The sequence below is a fragment of the Apostichopus japonicus genome, chromosome 15 (genome assembly GCF_037975245.1).
Source record: "Apostichopus japonicus isolate 1M-3 chromosome 15, ASM3797524v1, whole genome shotgun sequence".
In the NCBI taxonomy this organism is placed as follows: Eukaryota; Metazoa; Echinodermata; class Holothuroidea; order Aspidochirotida; family Stichopodidae; genus Apostichopus; species Apostichopus japonicus.
In genome coordinates, this window is record NC_092575.1 from 2930350 (window position 1) to 2950412 (window position 20063).

The following is a 20063-nucleotide window of genomic DNA, read 5'->3' on the forward strand; positions in this document are numbered from 1 at the left end:
TGAACATTCTTATTTATATCACATTCCACGTTGCATTAGTGAACACACGCCCGGAGGCTGCTCGCAACCTTCTTCGTGGTATTTAGGGGTACCGATATCGGCACGGTGACGGCTGTTACTCTTAATTAGCCGTAGCATAGGCTAGGAATTAACCAACAAAAGTAAGTGTCGCTTTGGAGGTGTGTGTGGGTTTATAGTATACCTGTCATATATGCGGCTGTCAAAGGTCCACGATATTATCTAAATGAAATGGCTTGATCATGTGAAGTATATGTATGAAAAGTAGTGTTTACTATTGGAGTTAAATTTGTCTGTGGCAAGTTCGGTGATTGTCTCTAAATTTGTCGCAGTCAAGCTATTTAACGTTTCCCTTAGCAGGAGCCTATCAGCCCATAAATTTCCTCTACAAAATATAAATACCCAAGTTAGAACTAAATTTTGTGACATCACCACTCGTCTTTAAAAATCTTTTCAAATAGTAAAAATAAGATAAACATCGTTGTAAAACAATTACGTTCACGGGCTGCATAGAGAAGATTTATCATATTAGCATCAGTGAAGTACAAAACGAGATAAGAAGTAAGAAAACTAGGATCAACATGTTTGGTCGGAAACTATAAATTACATTTAACCTTACTTTCTACCCGTTTAGCTGCAGTATCATTGTTTAATCTTGAATATCATAGCGTGGGGTCCCACCTACGCGAATTCTTCTTGGAAGCATAAAATGGTGGTTCGAGGCTCCCATCCATTCACAACAAGATTTGTCTCCCTGACATGTACATGTCAGCTTGCTATCTTTTTACATTACCGTACATACATAGTATGTACGAAACATCAACCGTATGTACGTACGGAGATGTGAGGAAGCGGCCAGGGACTCACGAATGCCGTACGGCTCATTCTACAGAATCCTTCCAATTTGTGATAACATCCAACCTTCCTAAGTCACTATCGTTCAAGATGTCTTCGTAAGGCTCTTCCTCATGGCGTCTTTGGAATTATGCGATTTGGATTAAACTGGAATTGTGGAATTTTGTCGTTTTAGTCATTGACGGTGCCGTGGTTCTCTAAAACAGCAGTTGGAATTTTATGCGGAAGTGTGTTGAATTTGTATAGCAGATGCACCTCCCGGTATCTGTGGCTGTGTGCCTGTGAAGAAAAGGCTTTTAAAATCTGCCTCATATTTCGTAAAGATATTTATTCAATTTCCCCCTATCTTTCTCTTCGGTTGGGTTACACACAGCTCACAAAAACCATTAAAATGGCGGACCTGGAAGCAGTTCTTGCGGATGTTAGCTATTTGATGGCTATGGAGAAGAGTAAATCTACTCCTGCTGCCAGAGCAAGTAAGAAGATTATGCTGCCTGATCCAAGGTGGGTACAAAATAAATACATTCATGACATTACATTATGCCATGGTGGTGTTTTATACTACAGCTGTCGCCTGCTAGTACAGTATGAAGGAAAAGCAGGTGTACAACCCCATACAATATGGTGGTTGTTTGATATTTCCCTTCCCAAACCAGTAGCAGTTGTGGTTATATCAGTGCCAACTTAAGTGCAAAACTTGAACTGAAATGAATGCATTATTTTGAAGAAACTTAAAGGTACAAGGCGAATAATAAGCTAGGCCTATGTAACTTAGTGACTACACAGGCCTAGGCTAGGCCTACTGTGGCATATGTTAATACTATCCCTAGGAATCAGCTGAGGACCCATGCATTAAAGCTTTTTTTTGTGTCTTCTAATTTATGTAAAGGTCTGGTTAGAAGGTCCTTGGCAGTTAAACTAAGCAGGCATGTACAGTTCTAGAGTTGTTTCATTTTATGGTTTAGTTGCGAATACGTGCTTGTGATTTTCATTATTTTGTTAACTAACACTAGTATTAGTAACAGTAACGATACACTATACATTATCTATTGGCCAATACCTTTGAAGTGTGTGTTTTCTTCATGCTGTGGTAAAGGCTATGGATAATCCAGGACAACTAAGTGAGGTAAATAGCACAGCTATTGTTCTTCAATTACTTTTTTTTTTAAATCAATTTCTAGGACAAACTACTGACACCAGCAGTAATGAATTTGTCCAATCATTTAACTTTTTGCGCTTTTGCCAATTTCTCTCAAATGTACAATAAGTACATAGTCATTTAATACAAAACCAGTGATCTTTCAGTCATCCAAGGACTTTGTTTTAGCCTTGACACAGTAACATATTTGTGACATCATCAAGTTTCTCTTGGATGCTTGTGTGATCAAAACTGCTGAGAGAGTGTCAAAGTATATAATCAGAGCAGTTGTTGGGAAGGCAAAGCTCTGCAATGGTGCGTTTGAATTTGTACCGTTTAAGAATTTTGGTGTGTGATTTCCATTGTGTTAATCAGCACAAAATGGGACATGAAAAGAACGGTAACTTGTACTGGATTTATTGTAAAAAAAATAGAGGGCCCTGCAAATTTGTTCAGATGTGTACATACTATGTACAGTATGTATGACGACACTACCATTGCTGTTAAGTTATTACAAAACCAAAGTCCAGGAAACAGCAAGTTATATTGAGTATTAACATTCAGAGCTATTTTAACAGGAAGTTTGGTATACATTTTAGTTCTATTGTTATGACAGTGGGTGAAAGGTATTTAAATAGTGCAGTTTACTTGTCTACAGTATAGGCTAAATGAAGGTTGGTGGTTTCCTCCTGTTGCCCTGACTTTTTAGCCTTAATTCAGTTAATGTTTCATAACATACGGAGGATCACAGACCAACGTTGCTTGTTATTGTTGCAGAAAATGATGCACAGTATACAAGTATAAGCGAAGCCGATCACGGTAAATGTAGAGTTCGGAAGGATACAAAAATATACTATGTACAACACTAGGAACCGTGCGTAAATCAAAGTCCTATATACACTAGGAACCGTGCGTAACATATATATTTAATCAAAGTTCTTCCTTGTAACACCTCGTTGCCAACCCAACAAGCCTTCTCCACCAGTGAGTAAGGGCTCGTGGTCAGCCTACATGCATGAGTGAACATAAAGATTAACTATTGTTACAAAAGTAAAGGGCACCATTCCTATATCGAGCATTTCGGTTATACAAATGAGGCATAAATGTTAAGGGTGAGAGTTAACTTTACAACTATATACAGTCGTTTGTTATTTCATTACAAATATAGTGGGCCATCAGTCTTTATTATAAGATGTTACGCAAGGTTTGTATTGCGCTACTTTTTTCCTGAATAAGAATCTGTGAAAGTCACTGACACCATGAGATTTATACCAGAATCTGCCTTACTTTATGAATATTAAATATTGAGGTAGGAATTTAAAAATATGGCATATTTTTGGCTTTCTACTAGGACATTCTTTCCTTTAGCTGAGAAGGAAACACAATCATGACTGTTTTGTACACAAGTAATGCACAAAGCCTTTTGAGTGGTGGGCAGTGGAATATACAGTATGTGTTAAAAGTACATAACCTAAGAACTGAAATGCTACCAGTCTGTTGGTCTAAACTCTGTTTCAGAATTTTACGGTATGCTTTAGAGTCATTTCACGTGCTCAGGAACTTCCAAAGTTTTTGAATAACATTTATTCAAATATATATTTTTTCCTCATTTTTCCGGAAAACATCTCTTTTTTCGGCATAGTTAATGAATTAACAAAACAAATTTTTTATTTGGGTTTCTTTGCAGCATAAAGAGTGTCATGTACAAGTATCTAAAGGAGAGAAGCGAAATCACCTTTGAAAAAATTTTCAACCAGAGACTTGGTAAGTTGTTTTGCATTTTTTTTCAAATTGATTAAACCTGACTAAATATGGGAAAAGGGGGGAAGGTTATCAAAGGGGGGAAGATTATTAAAGATTGTTAAAGAAAAACAAAGGAAAAAAAAAACCAAAACAAAATAAAACATGGGATAAATATGTGTGTTCTCGTTGGTGTAGTGAAGCACTATATAGTAGGATATTTATTGTTTTGAACTGCTGTATATTGTATTGAAAACTATTTTCTTAAATTCTTACTTACACTGACAAAGTTAATCAATCTAGACAAAGCTAGGGGGAAGCCTTGGCAAGGGGGGGGGGAGAAATAAAATACTAGGAGAAATGAAACTGTTTGACTTTCTCAAGTCAACAGCTGATTTGAATAGCTAATTGCAACCATGATGTAACAAGGAAAGAAAATGGAAGCTACAGATGCAGGTACTGTGGCGCTTTGGCATTTCTTCTACGAATTTGTGAGAAGTTTGAAAACGATACAACACCATGTAGAGGAAAATTCAGAGTCATCCGCAAAAACTTGCCATTATTTATTCAGTCCGACAGACACCAGTCTTAGATTTCCTTCAGACTGTTGGTATGGTATTGTTGAGATGGCTATGTTATTAACGTCGATGTACACCAGCAGTTAACTCTTACTGTTCTGACTGGTATCAGTGCATCTCCTAGGAAACACAATAAAGGTGCATATGAAATGACATGATCCATTGTGTAAACGAAGCAGATTTTCTGTTCTGTGTGTGCGTGCGTGCAGTGCGTTATTGTTCCCCACACAGCATTAAGGGGATGACTTCCTTTCCAAATCAAAGGTCTTTTACAACAAACATAAATTATACTGTAAGTTGGGGAAAAAAAAGAAAAGGAAAAATAGAGAGTGAAGGTGGTTACCAGGAGTTACACTACAAAAAGAGTTGGTATGGATCATTGATCAGATCTAAATAATGCCGAGCTGTTAAAGGTTAAATTGTTGCTTGCTTGTGGAACCCTGAAAGTTTATTCACCTTTGTTGTAATTTATCAACATTGCACTCCCAGATGGGTTGAAAGAGAGGAAAGGCAAGCAGTGTACGAGGAGGAGAGGGCGAGGGGGATGGATTGTGGGAGTGGGAGGTGTGGACCGTGTGGGAGGTGGTCTGATGATGGTTAATCACATGGCATTTAATGAGGTAAATACCACTGAAAAACAACATGTCACCAATTTACATGATTGTATGCATGTCCGTAGTTGGTGATGTATGTATTGTAATCATGATGCAGTTTTTGCGTGTTTGTCCTTGTGTACCTGTGTGTTTGTTTGTGTATGTTTGTTTGGGTAGGGGCTCGGGGTTAAGGGATGTGTGAATGGTACTGTATGAATGCCACCCATTTGCACGCTTTTTGGGGATATTGGGAGGCATGACTCACATGTCACAGACAAATATTTAAGTAAAAATGACTGTACACTGTAAAATTTACTTCGCTCCTCGCTTACCTGTCTCCTCACAACCTTAGCACCTCATTCTACTGTGCCTATAAAGTCCTGGTAGAATGAAAAAGGAATGAAAGGCGCTGGTGTAAACTTAATACACACCAGGCAGGGGTCTCGTCGGGTGCAGGATCTGCATTTCGGACAAAGGTCGTGTTCGTCCCAGGCTCTGCCTGGGCGAAACATAGAGCAGTTGATGCACTTCAATGGATTGCGTGACATGTTATCGGTCAGGAAAGGACTGTCAAACTTCTAAAGATCCGAAGCTAAAAAACTTCCGGCGATCGTCGAAGAAAACCAAGACAAATTTCCAAGGAAACTATCCACAAGAAAAATATGCGTGTAGGCACTTGGAATGGTAGAATGAAAAAGGAGGAGGGACCGGAAGGGGGGTCCGGTCATAGAGGGCGCACAGTGTTATATATGGAGACAGGTAAGCTCGTCACTCGTAAATATCCAAACCAGTAAGTTTTGGAATTTATACAGGCCTCAAAATTTGGGCTATTAAGAGGATAAATGCCAGTGGATATTTGTCATAATTTGCCAGTAGAAAAAAGGTACCAGTGGCAAGTTTGTGCCAGTAGACATGTAACAGAACTTGTACACAAATGGTTGACACAAAGTTAATTTAATAGTCATCAGTCAAAGAATCTGCATGATTTCCTTACCATGTATACTATGAAGCCCTGGTTTATTGTTACTGCTCATGATCAGAAAATGTTACATACGGTAGGGCTGCTATCAAAAGCCTACAGTACAGTTGTCACTCTGGAAAAGGCCTGGGTGGGAGCATGATTTTTAGGCAGTAGACTCTTTTTAGTCACTGGCATATTTTAGCAAGTGGCTAAGATTGTGAACTTTTTAGGCCTGTCATGTACAGTACACACATCTCTGGCAGAACTTGTGCATCGCTACTTTTAATGGAGTCTTTCATTATGTTGAAATATTGAATTTACTTCGTTCCTCGCTTACCTGTCCCCCCACAACCTATGCACCTCATTCTACCGCGCCTAGAATGTCCTGGTAATCTTTTAACACTGTGCACCCTCTGTGACCCGGCTTCACGGGTCACCAACCTTCCTTCTCATTCTACCAACCAAAGCGTCTACTTCGTATTTTTTCGAGCGGATTTTTTCTGTCAACATCTGTCAACATGAATGGGTTACTCAAATAGTGCTCACTATTAACTGTACTGTATGGATTGCACATGTGTACTGTAGTTAATGTACAGGTACCTTTATATGGAACGCATGTAATTAGTAGAAATCTGTCCATATGGTGTGTGTGTACTGTGTATATAAAGCTAACTCCACAGTTACAGTGCAGTATTGGATGATGCATGTTGCATACAGTGTGATTTCTACCAGTACTTTTTTAAGCAATCAAAAATATATTCATTGTGGCTTTCTGTGGAGTGGTTGCTTTTAAAGCGTGCAGTTTGGCCATTAAAGTTGTGATGTATATACAGTACAACTGCAAATTTATAACAAATTTATACAAAATGTGGATATTATTGGTTTTAATACAATTATAGACTTCTATTTGTCAGTGATATTTAAAGGCGATAGGTTATAAAATCTCATGTACCAAGACATGTGCATACAAGATACAACTATACGTGCAGCCCGGAATAATTTATCAAGTATATATTTGCAAAATGCTATACAAAGTAGGCAAAATTGTGATACAAATGCAAAGATTGTACAATTTTGTACACAGTTTTGTACACAGAGAAAATGTGTATGTGTGAACCCACAGTGAGAATCTAAATACTTGATCCTTGACATGGAAATGCTGGGGGCAGGCCGCCATATCATACCTACATTACGCTTCAATAAACACTACTTGAGTTAGCATTGTTTGTTGTGCTTTTAAATCATAGTAAAGTGAGATGTGACTCATTATTGGATATATGACAGCCTGATAGTTAGAGTTCTGCAACTTACCCTTTAATACCTGGAGTTTCTGTGAATTTTCTGCATGTCTTAATTAATTGTACGTTACAGTACATGTATATCACTAGGGTGTATTTAATTATACTGTAGCAGTGCCAATTGTGTACTGTGTATATAGTGTGTATGCTGTAACTGTACACAGTTTATTGCCAAGTGTGTACAGTACAGTATGTACCGTATTGCCCTGTAATTTTTTGCCATACATGTTAACAAATATTTATCATTTTGTAGATGAGTCGCACCTGATCTATTCTATAATATACAGTACAGTATATTAAATGCTTCTTTCGTCACTGAACTCAACAATTAGTCAAGCCTGGTTCTAAACTCTAAACATACGGTGGATTTTATTTGCATCTGAATGGGGGATTAATAATTTATTCTCACAATCAACTAAAATCATGGCCTGCTCAGTAAGATACGGAGGATTGGAGTAAATGTAAACAGTCAGCAGTAATGGTATAGATCATATTAAACTGAGGTTACTGGTACTGGGAAGGATTGCATTAACTTTGGTCGTTGGATAGATTTTTATTGCATCTGTAGTTGACAGCTGCGGGAAATATTTGATACGGTAATTGCGTAGGAAACCACTACATGCACAAAGACCGAATTGGTTGCCAATTAAATATGTACACAGACCCATGTACGTTTTAACGATTTAATAACGATTTAACAACATCCAGAGACAAAAAACGGCTGTTCAAAATGTAAAACATTAATCTAGCTCTGCAAAGAGTTTTACCATGTATACAAGTAGCTCAGGCTAGTGTGTACTGTGTATGGAACAGGTACGGCATCATTCATAATTTTCCCGGACTTGTAAATCTTTTATGTTGCATCCCTGGGAAATCAGTTTGTGCAAAGATGATTCAATTTTTGTCTCTGATATGCTGGTAACTTAAAGACACTGAAGACTCGCCCCAAACCATGTTCGGCCATCTGGAAAAGTTAACTTTCTATTGCTTGCAAGTGATATTTTGTTTGTGTCGCTACAAAATGCAGACAGTAATGAAACGTGATACCTTGTTATCTTTAGCTGGACCTGAGATGTCAATCGCTGTATCGTTTCTACACTGTGCTGTGGGTATTGACTGTAGCTGTATGTACTGACTGTACACTAGTGTCTAATTATCAACAGTAGCAAGCTGTGTGTATATTTTCTGGGATCGATGGTGGTGTCTAATACTTCTGTTACACCTCATTCGAAACTAGGTCAGATTACCGGCATGAGACGTTTTTTTTTGCGCGAGTCTTCACACCCTTTAAGACTGGATACCCTCGTCTACCACTTTCCCACCCCTCCTCACTCCGAAAACCCTCTGTACTCCTCTCCATCACCAAGCTCTTCTCCATTCACACACCACCCCATGGCAACCTGTGAACTCTGGTGACAACATTTGAGTCAGTACATAGTTACTTCGCTCCTCGCTTACCTGTACTATACTGGACAGTACTGTACAGTACAGCCCGTACTGTACATAATTGTACTGTACAAAACAGTACAATACAGGTCAGTGCTGTACAGTACAAATGAATACAGTACTGTACAGTACTGTACATATCTGTAGTTACTACTGATTGAGATACCAGTAGATACTATCCAAACCACGCATAGCTTCTTCACACAGTTTGTTTCTCAGTACAAGTCAACTGTAGTACTGCACGATGTTGTATATATATATTTTTTGAAATGTTTTGATTGGCGGGCATTGCTCTTAGGTTTGTACTGTAGGGGTTCATTTATATACATGTACATAAAGCTCCATAAATTTGCCACAGGTGTGTGTGTGTATGTATGTATATATGTAGTACATGTCTAATATGATACTGTGTATGTACAGTATATATATGTATGTATGCCTAATATGATACATATTTGTTATAGTACTACTCTTACACATGTATCCATTAATAGTCTATTGTCATGGCCATGTGCACCACCACATGAATGAATGTAGGTTGTCATTTGAACAGGCAGGTGAAAGTTACCACTTAACAATATCCAAACTTGATACACTTAATATTATGATTCAATGTTCCTACCTCTGACATTTGTAACCTGTCAATTCTTTGGATTTCTCAATGTACCAGTAATAAGACTAGTGGGTTTCTTTTGTTTTTGTTCTCCTTGTAATTTATCACCGCTTTATCTTCGTTCAATTCTGCTGTGTTTTTACCACAGTTCTTCATTTGGTAATGCAGGTGTGATGATAATGGACTAATGGGAAAACAGCATATCAGAGCATCAAAAGTAAAACAAACAAAAAAGCCAATTTCTCTTTTTGTGCTAAAAATTTGATAAAGAACATAGTAAATGTTGTGAACAGTTATCTACTGTATTAGTTAGAGGAGAGGAACAGTTACAAATTCCACTTTTGTGGATTTCCATATTGCTCAGTCAAGCATTTCTGCTCCTGCAGGATCAGGTCTGAGGTCTTTAGCTGGATTTTCAATTTCCAATATGAAAGTGTAAAGGCCTAATTGCACATTAATACAGTACTTACATTACTAAAATGTTGATGGGTTTTAGGAGAAGATAACAACATTATCTCATTTGTACTGCAGAACATGTACGGTACTGTACACACTAGTGTAGTTAGCTATCGAATGTTATAGGAACAAAAATATGCTCAGCATAATTTAAAGACATCGTCCATAGATATCCTCAGTGCCTGGTTGGATTGTTTGGTTAAATTTTGTTCTGTTTTTGTGATATTTCTAAATTAAAGTAAGCTACGTCACTCCCCAACATGATTAATGACATGATAGAAGTTACTGGTAGATATTACAACCCCTCAAAAAAAAAAATGATAATAGTAATGAATAAAGCAAAAAGCCCCCCCCCCCCCTTACCAAATCACTTCCATTTCCTTCCATATATACCATTCTGAAGTAAAATACCTGTTTTTTACCTGTATATATTGTCCTGGTTTTGTGTAACTGTGGTTGATCATTGATACTCAAACCAGAACTTTGAGAAAAGTGCAGAAATCTTGCCTGAAAAAACAGGGTTTGGCTAAAATAATGTTGTCTGCAAAAGCTCAGAGGTGTTTATACATAATTTGTAAATGTGCAAGATCGTACTGACAATAATGTGATAATTCTATTTGCGTCTAATATATGTTGGTATCGTAAATATTATTTACTTCATTGCCTCACTTCCCTGTCTCATCACAACAACTGCACTCTGTCTCTATCGTGTCAAGAGCTTTCGGTTACATTTGAACCACCATCTTCTCCCCGTGACCAGCCCATTCCGGTCTACCGCCCTCCTGAGTGTACCATCCAAAGTGTCCAGCGGTAATCAAAAATATTGGAACTCCTTTCAATGACCTTCCTTCATCATCTGTTTCTATCAAAGCTTCCTACCACACAAAAACTTATATGAATATCCTCATATTTTTTAGCAATTTTTGTAAAACCTTAAAAATTTTCCTTTTTCGTGGAGCTAATGTGTTGCGTGTGTATTTCAGTTGTGTGACATTGCATACATATGGACTTCTTGTCTGTTCCCTTCATCTTTGTACTGTATGTCTTGACTGCAACATGCACTATACAAAAATCACAAAATGTGGAATCATGTTGTGTGCTCTTTGTGGCATATTAGGCTTGATACAAGCATTAATTATTGTTTTTTTTTTCTCTCTTGTGAAATGTGACATTTTGGATGAGTCATCATCGTCAGTATATAGTGCGTTTATAATGTGTCATAGTCTTCGCCCTTTTTTTTGATCGTCAGGACTGGTCTATGTGAGATTGGATACAGAAAGTCATTTAAATAACAACTTTGTACATGTTTTTGTATGGTTAAATATATATCATTTCAAGTAACGACTTCTAATTCAGCGAATTTAAAGTCGCTGGATTTGAAGAGGTTCGTCATTACGTACGAAGCATATCATGCATTAGTTTAATGGTGCGAGCTTGATTTTCTGTTTTTCCCCCTACTTACCGGAAACATGTTTTAAGGGTTTTAGGGCTGTTTCCCTAAAAAACCCTATTATGTGATGTTGCGGCTTCTTATGAATCCGAGAAATTTTGTGGTGTATAACAGTGAATAATTTAGTGTTCAAATGTTGTGAGATAGTTTCAAAGATGAGAATATTGTCTAGCTTATAAAATAAGATAGTTCATGTTTAGAAAACTACTGTACATTCATCTCTGCGCTATATATAAAAATTTGAACATTTGCATTTTTTTTCAATTCAATTCCTTTATGCCAGTATAAATTATATAAAATTTATAAATAGGACCAGTTATATTTAGTATTTATGTACTAAAAACAAATAATTAATTCAAGTTATTGGAAGAGAGACATGTAGCATATTTCATGGTGAAAAACTGAAAATGCTGGACAAATGATTCCTTGGCATATAAATGTTAAATAATCAAAAAGATAGACAACACTTTTGAAGGGGAAAAAATGGTGTTTGAGATGCGAATCAAAATTTGCTGATGTACAGTCACGTATCTATGAGGAGGACTATGAGAAAAATGCCTTTTTGGATAATTTCCCTTTCGAAATCCGAACTTTTATATTTGTGTGAAGAATGTCTCTTGTTGTGAAAAAGTCAAACAGCTTCATAATGTTAATACAAATCTATAAGCTAACTGTCTGTAACAAATGCTATATCACAGTCTCTGTTGTGTAATTTGGGGCTTCAGGAAGTGTCTGGAAATACTTCTTGAAATGGCATTTCCTCTCTGATATTAAACATAGATTACACACTGTTTTTTTCTAAGGTCATATAACAAATGGATGCTTAATGGATCAACCTTTGAGCCACTTCTCAAGTTCAACTGTAGGCTGTAGCCAAACATTTCTTCCTGAACTTGTACTATATAAAAGTTAAATCACACAATAGGCTACTACTGTTCTTTAAAGTACTCCCCCTGTGACTGACTTCCTGTTGTTCCTTTGGCATTTAGAGGTCAAAGTTGAAACTGGCAATGTACCTCAAATAAATCTAGGTATACATAGTAGTACTGCATAATTTTGGACTAAATTAGCACTGGATATAAATTTGAATCTGAACCTGACAAAGTGGGAACATAGTTTGATAGAATCAATCCCTTAATGGTGACTTTTTAAAGAGAATAAAGAGGGGGGGGGGGGATTTGAAATTTATCATCATAAATATGTCTATGGTCCAAAGACCGAACTTGATCATACAAGTACCCCCTTCCAAAAGTTATTCTCATCTGGAATTAAGGGAAAGTTCAAATTTTGAAAATTATCTCTTCTAACTTAAAAAGGGGTGCTCCTCTGTCTAACTTTCATTGCTTAGCTAAAATTATATATTCAAATAAATAAAGATGAGTAAAAACCACATCAGTAATAACCCTAAATTTTAGCAGGCTAACATTGCTTAATTTTCAAATGTGCTCTCTTACAGTCTTCATAAAGGTTCTGGCAGTACCAGATTATTCCTGCAGTACTGTAGATGTTCAGGAACCCCCTTAGTAGGAGGGTGGGAGAGAATTAGATCATTAAATGTCTTAGTGAGGGACAAATGCTATGAGAGTCAAAGTACTGTATCAAGATTACTGAAGTTTGAGTATGAGTGACCATTTCTTTGACTTCCTAGCATATTTCGTGCCTATGCTCTTACTGTCTTGAATGATGTTGATTGTGTTTTGAATTTATAAATTACATTTCTTAGTGAACTTAAAGACAGAATCACCATTTTTCCATGCTTTTTTTAATTTTTTATACTAACATTATTTTTTTTAATTCCTATTTTTGCTTCCAAAATGCTGCAATCTACTGTTAAATGCATTTATAATGCTAGCCATATATGTGTACATGTAGGCTTGTCAGTATTAAAACCTAATTACCTCAATTTTGCAATATAATATATGACACAAAGAAAACAAAGAAAGCTCTGACAGTGAGAATTCCATGGTTATAAAGGATTTAAATTTGAGAGACAAGAATAGGATTCTTTTGCAAAAAGTGTCAGGGGAGCACTGATTTATGGCCCATGTGATAGAAAGTGCTGAAATGTACATTAACAATGTCATCAAGATGGCTTTGTAAAATTCCACAGAGGTCTTAAGAATTTCTCACACTTGAGAGAGAAGATCACAACTGTGCTATATATAGTGTAATTTCTGACTTAGACATCAATTGAAGTAAAATTGAAAAAATAATCAAAGAATGTTATGAGGGCAAATCATATGACATTTATGAAAATAGACACACATACATGTATGGATTTTTTTTTTTTTTCCATGCATTTTCCATCCCTGTCACATTTTCTTTGCACTACATAAATTGAGCTTTTTAAACTATTTTGTATCTTTCTTAAAGGTTTTTAAAATATATGCTCAGAATGGATACATACTTTCTAATTGATCTCTGCCTTATGTTTTTCGACGGAAGTCACATTTTTGGGGTATTAAAAGCATTCCCAAGAAGATGATGATACGCATCTTGTTACAGTATCATGCCAATTTGAAATGAACCTGAACGGAGAGGGTCAGCAGATACTACTGAAGGATGTTTCATCGCATCCTATCCGTCGTCGAGCTCTACTGAAGAGTACACCAAGCAATTGAGGATGTTCCTGTTCTTTCAGTAGTAGCCAAATGAGACATATATAGAGCGTCAGGACAAAGTGGGCAGTTCACCAGTCTGTCTCGGCGAGTCGATGCATTATTATTACTGGAACCCTGATGAGCCATTTGGTATCAAAGTACTGAAAAACCTTCCTCGTAGGTCAAAACTTGAAATCGAGGTCTTCCTGCCTGCTCAGAGCCTTGCCTGAATTGCCGCCCACTCAAAAAAAAAGGGCTTTTGTTTACTTCATTATGCGTCTTCTTCTGCTGCCTTGACTGTAATAACTTTGTATGTATTACTACTGCTCTGCATGTCTACAGTAATAGAGACTGTTGTATCTACTACATTACCAGTAGGGCTTTCCTATGTATACAGTACAGTACATGTATCAGTGCAGACTCTGTGCAGTCATTTGAGCTATCACCTCTCCAAGCTCTCTGTACAACTTACTAAATGGTGAGGTGGTTTATTCCATTGACTAAAGCAGAGTTCCATTCATGGGTAGATTTGACTTCTGTGTCCTGTATACATGTATGTACATAGACATCGTCAGATCAACGACGACGACAACGGCAAAAAAAAATAGAATGAGAGTTCTCTTCTTCGCTCTTGGCTCGGTTTAATGAGCGCGCTCGAGATAGGGGGCAATGTCAAGAACGTGGCGCATGTTAAGTATGAATGATATTAGCAGAAGGTGATAGCAGATTTGTGGATGTGTGCTCAAACACTCCCTTCGAAACAGTCGTTTTAAATGGATGTGAGAGATGAAAGCGTGATTAACGTGGGTACGGTGTGCACAATATACGGTGATGAACAGTGTGATATACAATACACTATGTGCATTGATGTATGTTATACTGTAATGTCACATGTGCTGTGTAGTTGTAAATTAAATTAAATGGTTGTCATTGCAAAGTTTAGTAAAGATTGCATTGGCCAACAAAAAAAAGGAACTGTAAAGGCAATTTTTAGTATTTCCTATTTGCTGAACACACATTTTAATAGTCCCCATTGGTCTGTTATGTATTCCATAAGTACTGTATAATGAAACTTGTGGCTAACTTCTTAATTTGCAATTTAGCTGTTTCTATGCTGAATAGGTTTGTAAGCCTTGCAGAATTTCTACTATTATGTAGAACTTTTGATTTTGCTAAGGTTATCATCAGTAAATGTTTTTTGCTGTTGTTGCTATAATTGTAGTAAAGGAAGAAAATATTAAAAGTAAGTTTATCCTCTAGGTACATTGTGAGTAGGGTCTGACCAGTGGCAGAGCTAGGGGTATTGGTCAAGGGGGGCGAGAATGGTCTGTAGGGGCGCTTTCGACACTATCTAAGCGGAGCGCCACCACAGGTTGGTGCGGAGCGTACAGAAATTTTTTGAGTAAAGATACTCCCTAGATCGCCGGAAATGACCCTTTCCGGGCCTTGCTAATTTGCAGATAAACGAAGAATAAATAGGTATCATCGCCATTTGTGATAACTCGGAAGTTTATATGGGTGTTGAAAGTACATGCGCTTCATCACAATCCCTGTGGTATCTTTGTGTGTGCTCATGTTTTCATAGCCCTGACACGTGCCTGTTGTGCCTATTAGGTATTTTGGACCTGTAAATGCCAACAATACCACATCTTGTCAGAAAATTATACACCAACAAAATGTGACAAATGTCAATAGGTAGATGAGAGCGCAATAAAAAGTCAATAATCGCGAATAAGTAAAAAGTGGTAAAAAGCTGAAAAGGGCGCCAGCAGTCCATTTGAGTCCGTCAGGGGGGGCATCCGCCCCCCTGACTGTATGGACGCTCCGCCACTGGGTGTGACCCATGACTGGTGATGACGTTAGCCTCAGGAACGCATTGAGTCGTGAAAGCCAGAGTATTCATGAAAGATTGGTGAAATGTTTTTGGATTCAATTTGGATTTCTCTCTATTTTCTTAACAGCCTTTTTGTTAATTGGGAAAATGTTCTCTGCAGAATTGATTCACCACTGAATGTGTCAATATGTATAGTGTTAATGTATAGTGTTAAGAAGTCATATTAATTTCATGTGACAAAATGGAAGGAAGGAACCGGATATTTACAGGAGGAACATAGGAATTTACTTCGCTCCTCTCTTACCTGTCCTCCACTCCACAATTGCACTTTCCTATCTACCTAACTACACATTTTGAAAACGTTTAACACTGCGCCCTCGCTCCCTGGGCCACGCCCACTAATTCCTCCTTCGGTACCTACCACCCGGAGGAACATACAGCAAATAGGTGAAAAATATCACCTATTCAAGAACTAACTCGATTTCCACTGATACAGGAAAGAAAAAAAAATACTACATCTGTCTCCTCACAACTGCACTCTTCACCTTCCATGTCTGGAAAACTTGGTATAAATGAGTTTTGTGTTAGCTCTCAATAAACAGAAAGGTTCTGGTGTATTACGTTCCTTGCTTACCTGTCTCCCCAAACCTTGTCACTCTTATTCTACTGTGCCTAGAGTGAATTGGTAACCATTTAGCACTGTACACCCTCCACCGACCGGATAATTCCGGTCAAAGCCCCCCCCTGCATGTTTTTGGTACCTTCCAGTCCTGGTTGAAGATTGTTATCAGTTCCCCCCCCCCCCCACAGCTCGATAAAGTATTCTTGTCGTTTGGGTCGCTTTGACAGGTGGGTTTTAGGCACTTTGGTTTACCCCAATGCCTTACCACATTTGGAATTTCTGACCCCCCTTCTCACTCTGCCTTCCAATGTGTCTAGTACAGATCAGTTTTATTGGAGGATTTCTGAAACTCTTAATTGCATAAATTAATGGTAATTTGCTAGGTTTGTTAATTTAGAACATTTGGTATATATCCAGAATGGTCACATTCAATGTAGTTTTGATAGCATTAAGCCTGGTACTTTTAATGTGATAGTGCTCAGACTGTCTGTTTTTTTGTTGTACTACTGTACGTGTAATTGGTACAAAATTGAAGGTGAATCACAATCCTTAGATGCCAACTACACTTGGTGACCATAAAGAAAGGATGCAGTGATTTATGCTTCTATTTCATCGGTTGGGTACATAAGGGTTATTCAACAGGCTGTTTGGAATGTAAATTGGATGACTTGTAAACAGTGAAAGGTTCCTTATCTTAGAAAACACTGGATAAGTGGTAATAAAGCTCAAGGGTCATTATGGACTGTTATCAATCTGCACTAAACAAGTGGCTGTTCAATTGTTTAATAAATTTCACTTCCAAAACAATAGAAAGCAAGTACTTTCCCACAAGAACACAGGCCTCAAGTTATAGGCTTCCACATCTATGCATCAAGTGATAGTTTACTACAGTGTTTAAAAAAGTCATATTATAAAAATTGATAAAATTAATGATAAAGTTGGTCAAAGGCTTTAGCAAAGATAAAACACCAACTAAAAGTTGCTAGTGAAGAGATTCAGGCGCAGATATCTGGCCCTCGTGGTTCGGCATATACAAAAGACTGAATTGACTGGTTTAACGTCTTCATAGGAAAATAGTCAAAACACAGTATACAACGGGCCATAATATGTTTATTTGCTTCATAGCAAGCAAAGCACTACTACTGAAGCAAAAGCACAACTTGAAATATTATATTTTACATTTGCAATTTATATTTCACAAGGGCAAAAGAAAAATTTTGCCTGAGGAATTTGCACAGTAGGCTGTTAACATGCTCAAACTTTAAAGGCCTTAGGGACCAGTATAAAATATAATATAAGGCATTTATACTTTACCAATCAATACTTGAATATACTTGAATGTCATGTATCAAAACCAAGCTGCCTGTAGGTGGGTGGGTTTCAGTTTAGTTGACCATTTGCATTTTTGATTTTGGGTAGTACTCAGTAGATTTGGTAAAATTGTTATAAAACCAGTTTTACCACTTGAAAAATTCAGTGGCATAAAGTGGCAGATATAATTATCTTTTACATTTATCTGCAACTGTCAACTAAAACTCAAATGTTTCCTCCATCTGCTGCATTGGTTGATTAACCTACAACTTGTCCTACAAAAGTACTGACACCATTTCAAAAGATTTCTCTAGAGAGTTGTCAACAGGAAACATTTTTTTTCTGTGGCCTTAAGTTTTCACAAGGAAAGAAAAATCCTTAAGTACTAATGGCATTTGGACATCCGCCATGCTGACTTTGTTATTAGTATACTGGGAAAAAAAAAGAAGTTGCGAATCGTTGCACGTAAAATCTTGTACTTTTTCGTCCCACTTTTTCGGAGAAACTGTTCGCTTTTGAAATGACTTTGACTATCTCGTCAGTTTAACATTTGATGTACCTGTAGGCAGGCATGCTGCTTGCGACTTTATTTGATCAACCTTTGACCCCTCTGTTAAATATGCAGGGCTTAATTGTTAAAATTTTTACCACTTTAATTGTTCGTCGCAATTACGAAATCCCTGCATGATACATTAGACAATCATTGGCTAGTGATCAATATGGTTGCAGAAAGATTGTTGCTAGGCAACTAATGGTAGCCATGAAGCCTTAGTGAGCTGTATTGATAAACAGTGGTTGTTGGTTCTACTATGATTGGTTCTACCATGATTGGTTCTACTACGATTGGTCGTGTTGATTTGCTGGTATTTACAGTATTTTTATATTGTTGTTATATAAGGAGCGTTATTACAAAATGGCCATATCAATCTATATACTAATAAATCCCAGTACTACAATTCTCCAACACAATTCAGACTGTTTCATTGTTTCTTGACTGTGTGTCTAAATTTTCTCCAAGGTTTTTCTTTGTTGGTGACCGGAAACACATAAAAAAAGGGGGGGTGGGGAGGAGGAAAAATTGGTTTGTCAGTCTTGTTTGTGGATCTACAGTACGTAGTATTGTGTATGCAATTGTATGTTCAGATTGAAGCTACATGATAACGGTCTGGAATTTTATATGATACTGACGACTTTGAAGCACTTGGTCTTAAAGTTTACTCCCTTTTTGGTGAATAAATTTATGCTCTGAAGTTTATATGAAAGTTCTGTATTTTGACTTCTAACGTCTAAAATTGTTACCAACATTTTACATAGATCTGTTTTGAAGTATTCTTGGAGTAAAACTGATGGAATGCTACATAATTTTAATAGTGTTCTTTTTTGTGACAGGTTCTACAGTAACAATGCATAGAATTAGTGCTTAATAATAATATGTTTGTTCTTGCACTATTTAAGCAGATTTGACAAAAAAATTGAAGATGTATGAAGAAATTTTTTGGGGATAGTTTCCTCATTTCCTCTAAAGTGTGAAATACTCAAATTACACGCCCAAAAGAACGCTATCCCTGCAATTTATCACAAGGCATGTAAAGTAATTGTTATTAGAACCATCCATGTTTAATATTCACATTGTTTCAGAGAGGGTTTTAAACTTTGACTGTTAAATGTCTCAGTACTTGAAGAAATTTGTTCTCAAAGTTTGGATGTTACTTGTAGCAGATGGGTACAAAAAATCTTTTAAGGGTTGACCAAGTTATAGTCGTTCTACTGTATGTACATACATAGCATATTTGGAAGCAATAGGGGCTCCCTCTAATTAATGGGATTTTATCATTTTCTTTGAATGTTCTTTTATATGTTGGCATTGAAACCACTTTGTGCATATTTGTTATTCTTTGCTCTGAATATGTACCTTCCCATCATGCATCTCACCACATCTCAATAATCCCTTTGTCTTTTGTCTCTCATTCTCTCTGCAGGCTATCTACTATTTAAAGATTACTGTGAAAACGTGTCTGAGCAGCCAGTTCCTCAACTGAAATTCTATGAGGAGGTGAGTAAATTCAATTAAAAAAATTGCCAGGAAGCTACATGCTTAAATGTGATAAAAACCTGAAGGAAAGGGAGGAGGTATAGTCTGGTAAACTTTGGTAGCGGGACAGTGAAATGTTGGACAATTGCTTCGTCAGTTGCTACATTTTGTTTTTATATATGTCTGTGTTTGAGCTTTGGTTGATATTCTGACTGGAGATCTATCCTCACCTGGAACTCCTCACTTTAGGAGGAACTTTTAGTAAACATCATCTGGTGCGTGACAGTTACTTAGTTGAAGGAGATTTCGTAGGTAGATTAACAGTACGTAATTTTCCGCTTTCTCATTCTGTGGCTAACCGTATTATTACTCCTGTTGCAACATGTTGTGGGGCCATCCGGTTACCTTGTGGCTCTTAACAAGGTTACCGTCCCTTTTCTTTCAGCTAGCCTCCTTACCTATAAACGCACAACTGTAACACATACTTAATGTGTGTACATAGAGTTATATGACATACT

The 20063-nt window shown here is 37.1% G+C and overlaps 1 protein-coding gene across 2 annotated transcripts in view; it reads left to right on the top strand.

The window, feature by feature from the left end:
• Positions 1-779: 779 nt before the first annotated feature.
• The window catches only part of LOC139980865 (G protein-coupled receptor kinase 3-like), a 92960-nt gene continuing 73676 nt past the window's right edge, over positions 780-20063 (top strand). The window contains exons 1-3 of one of the 2 annotated variants that reach the window (XM_071992857.1): positions 780-1377; positions 3699-3775; positions 19493-19566. In XM_071992857.1, coding sequence (XP_071848958.1) covers positions 1265-1377; positions 3699-3775; positions 19493-19566 — 264 coding nt within the window. In that variant the 5' untranslated portion in view covers positions 780-1264. The remainder of the gene's footprint in view (positions 1378-3698; positions 3776-19492; positions 19567-20063) is intronic. The other variant, XM_071992858.1, reaches the window with a different exon arrangement.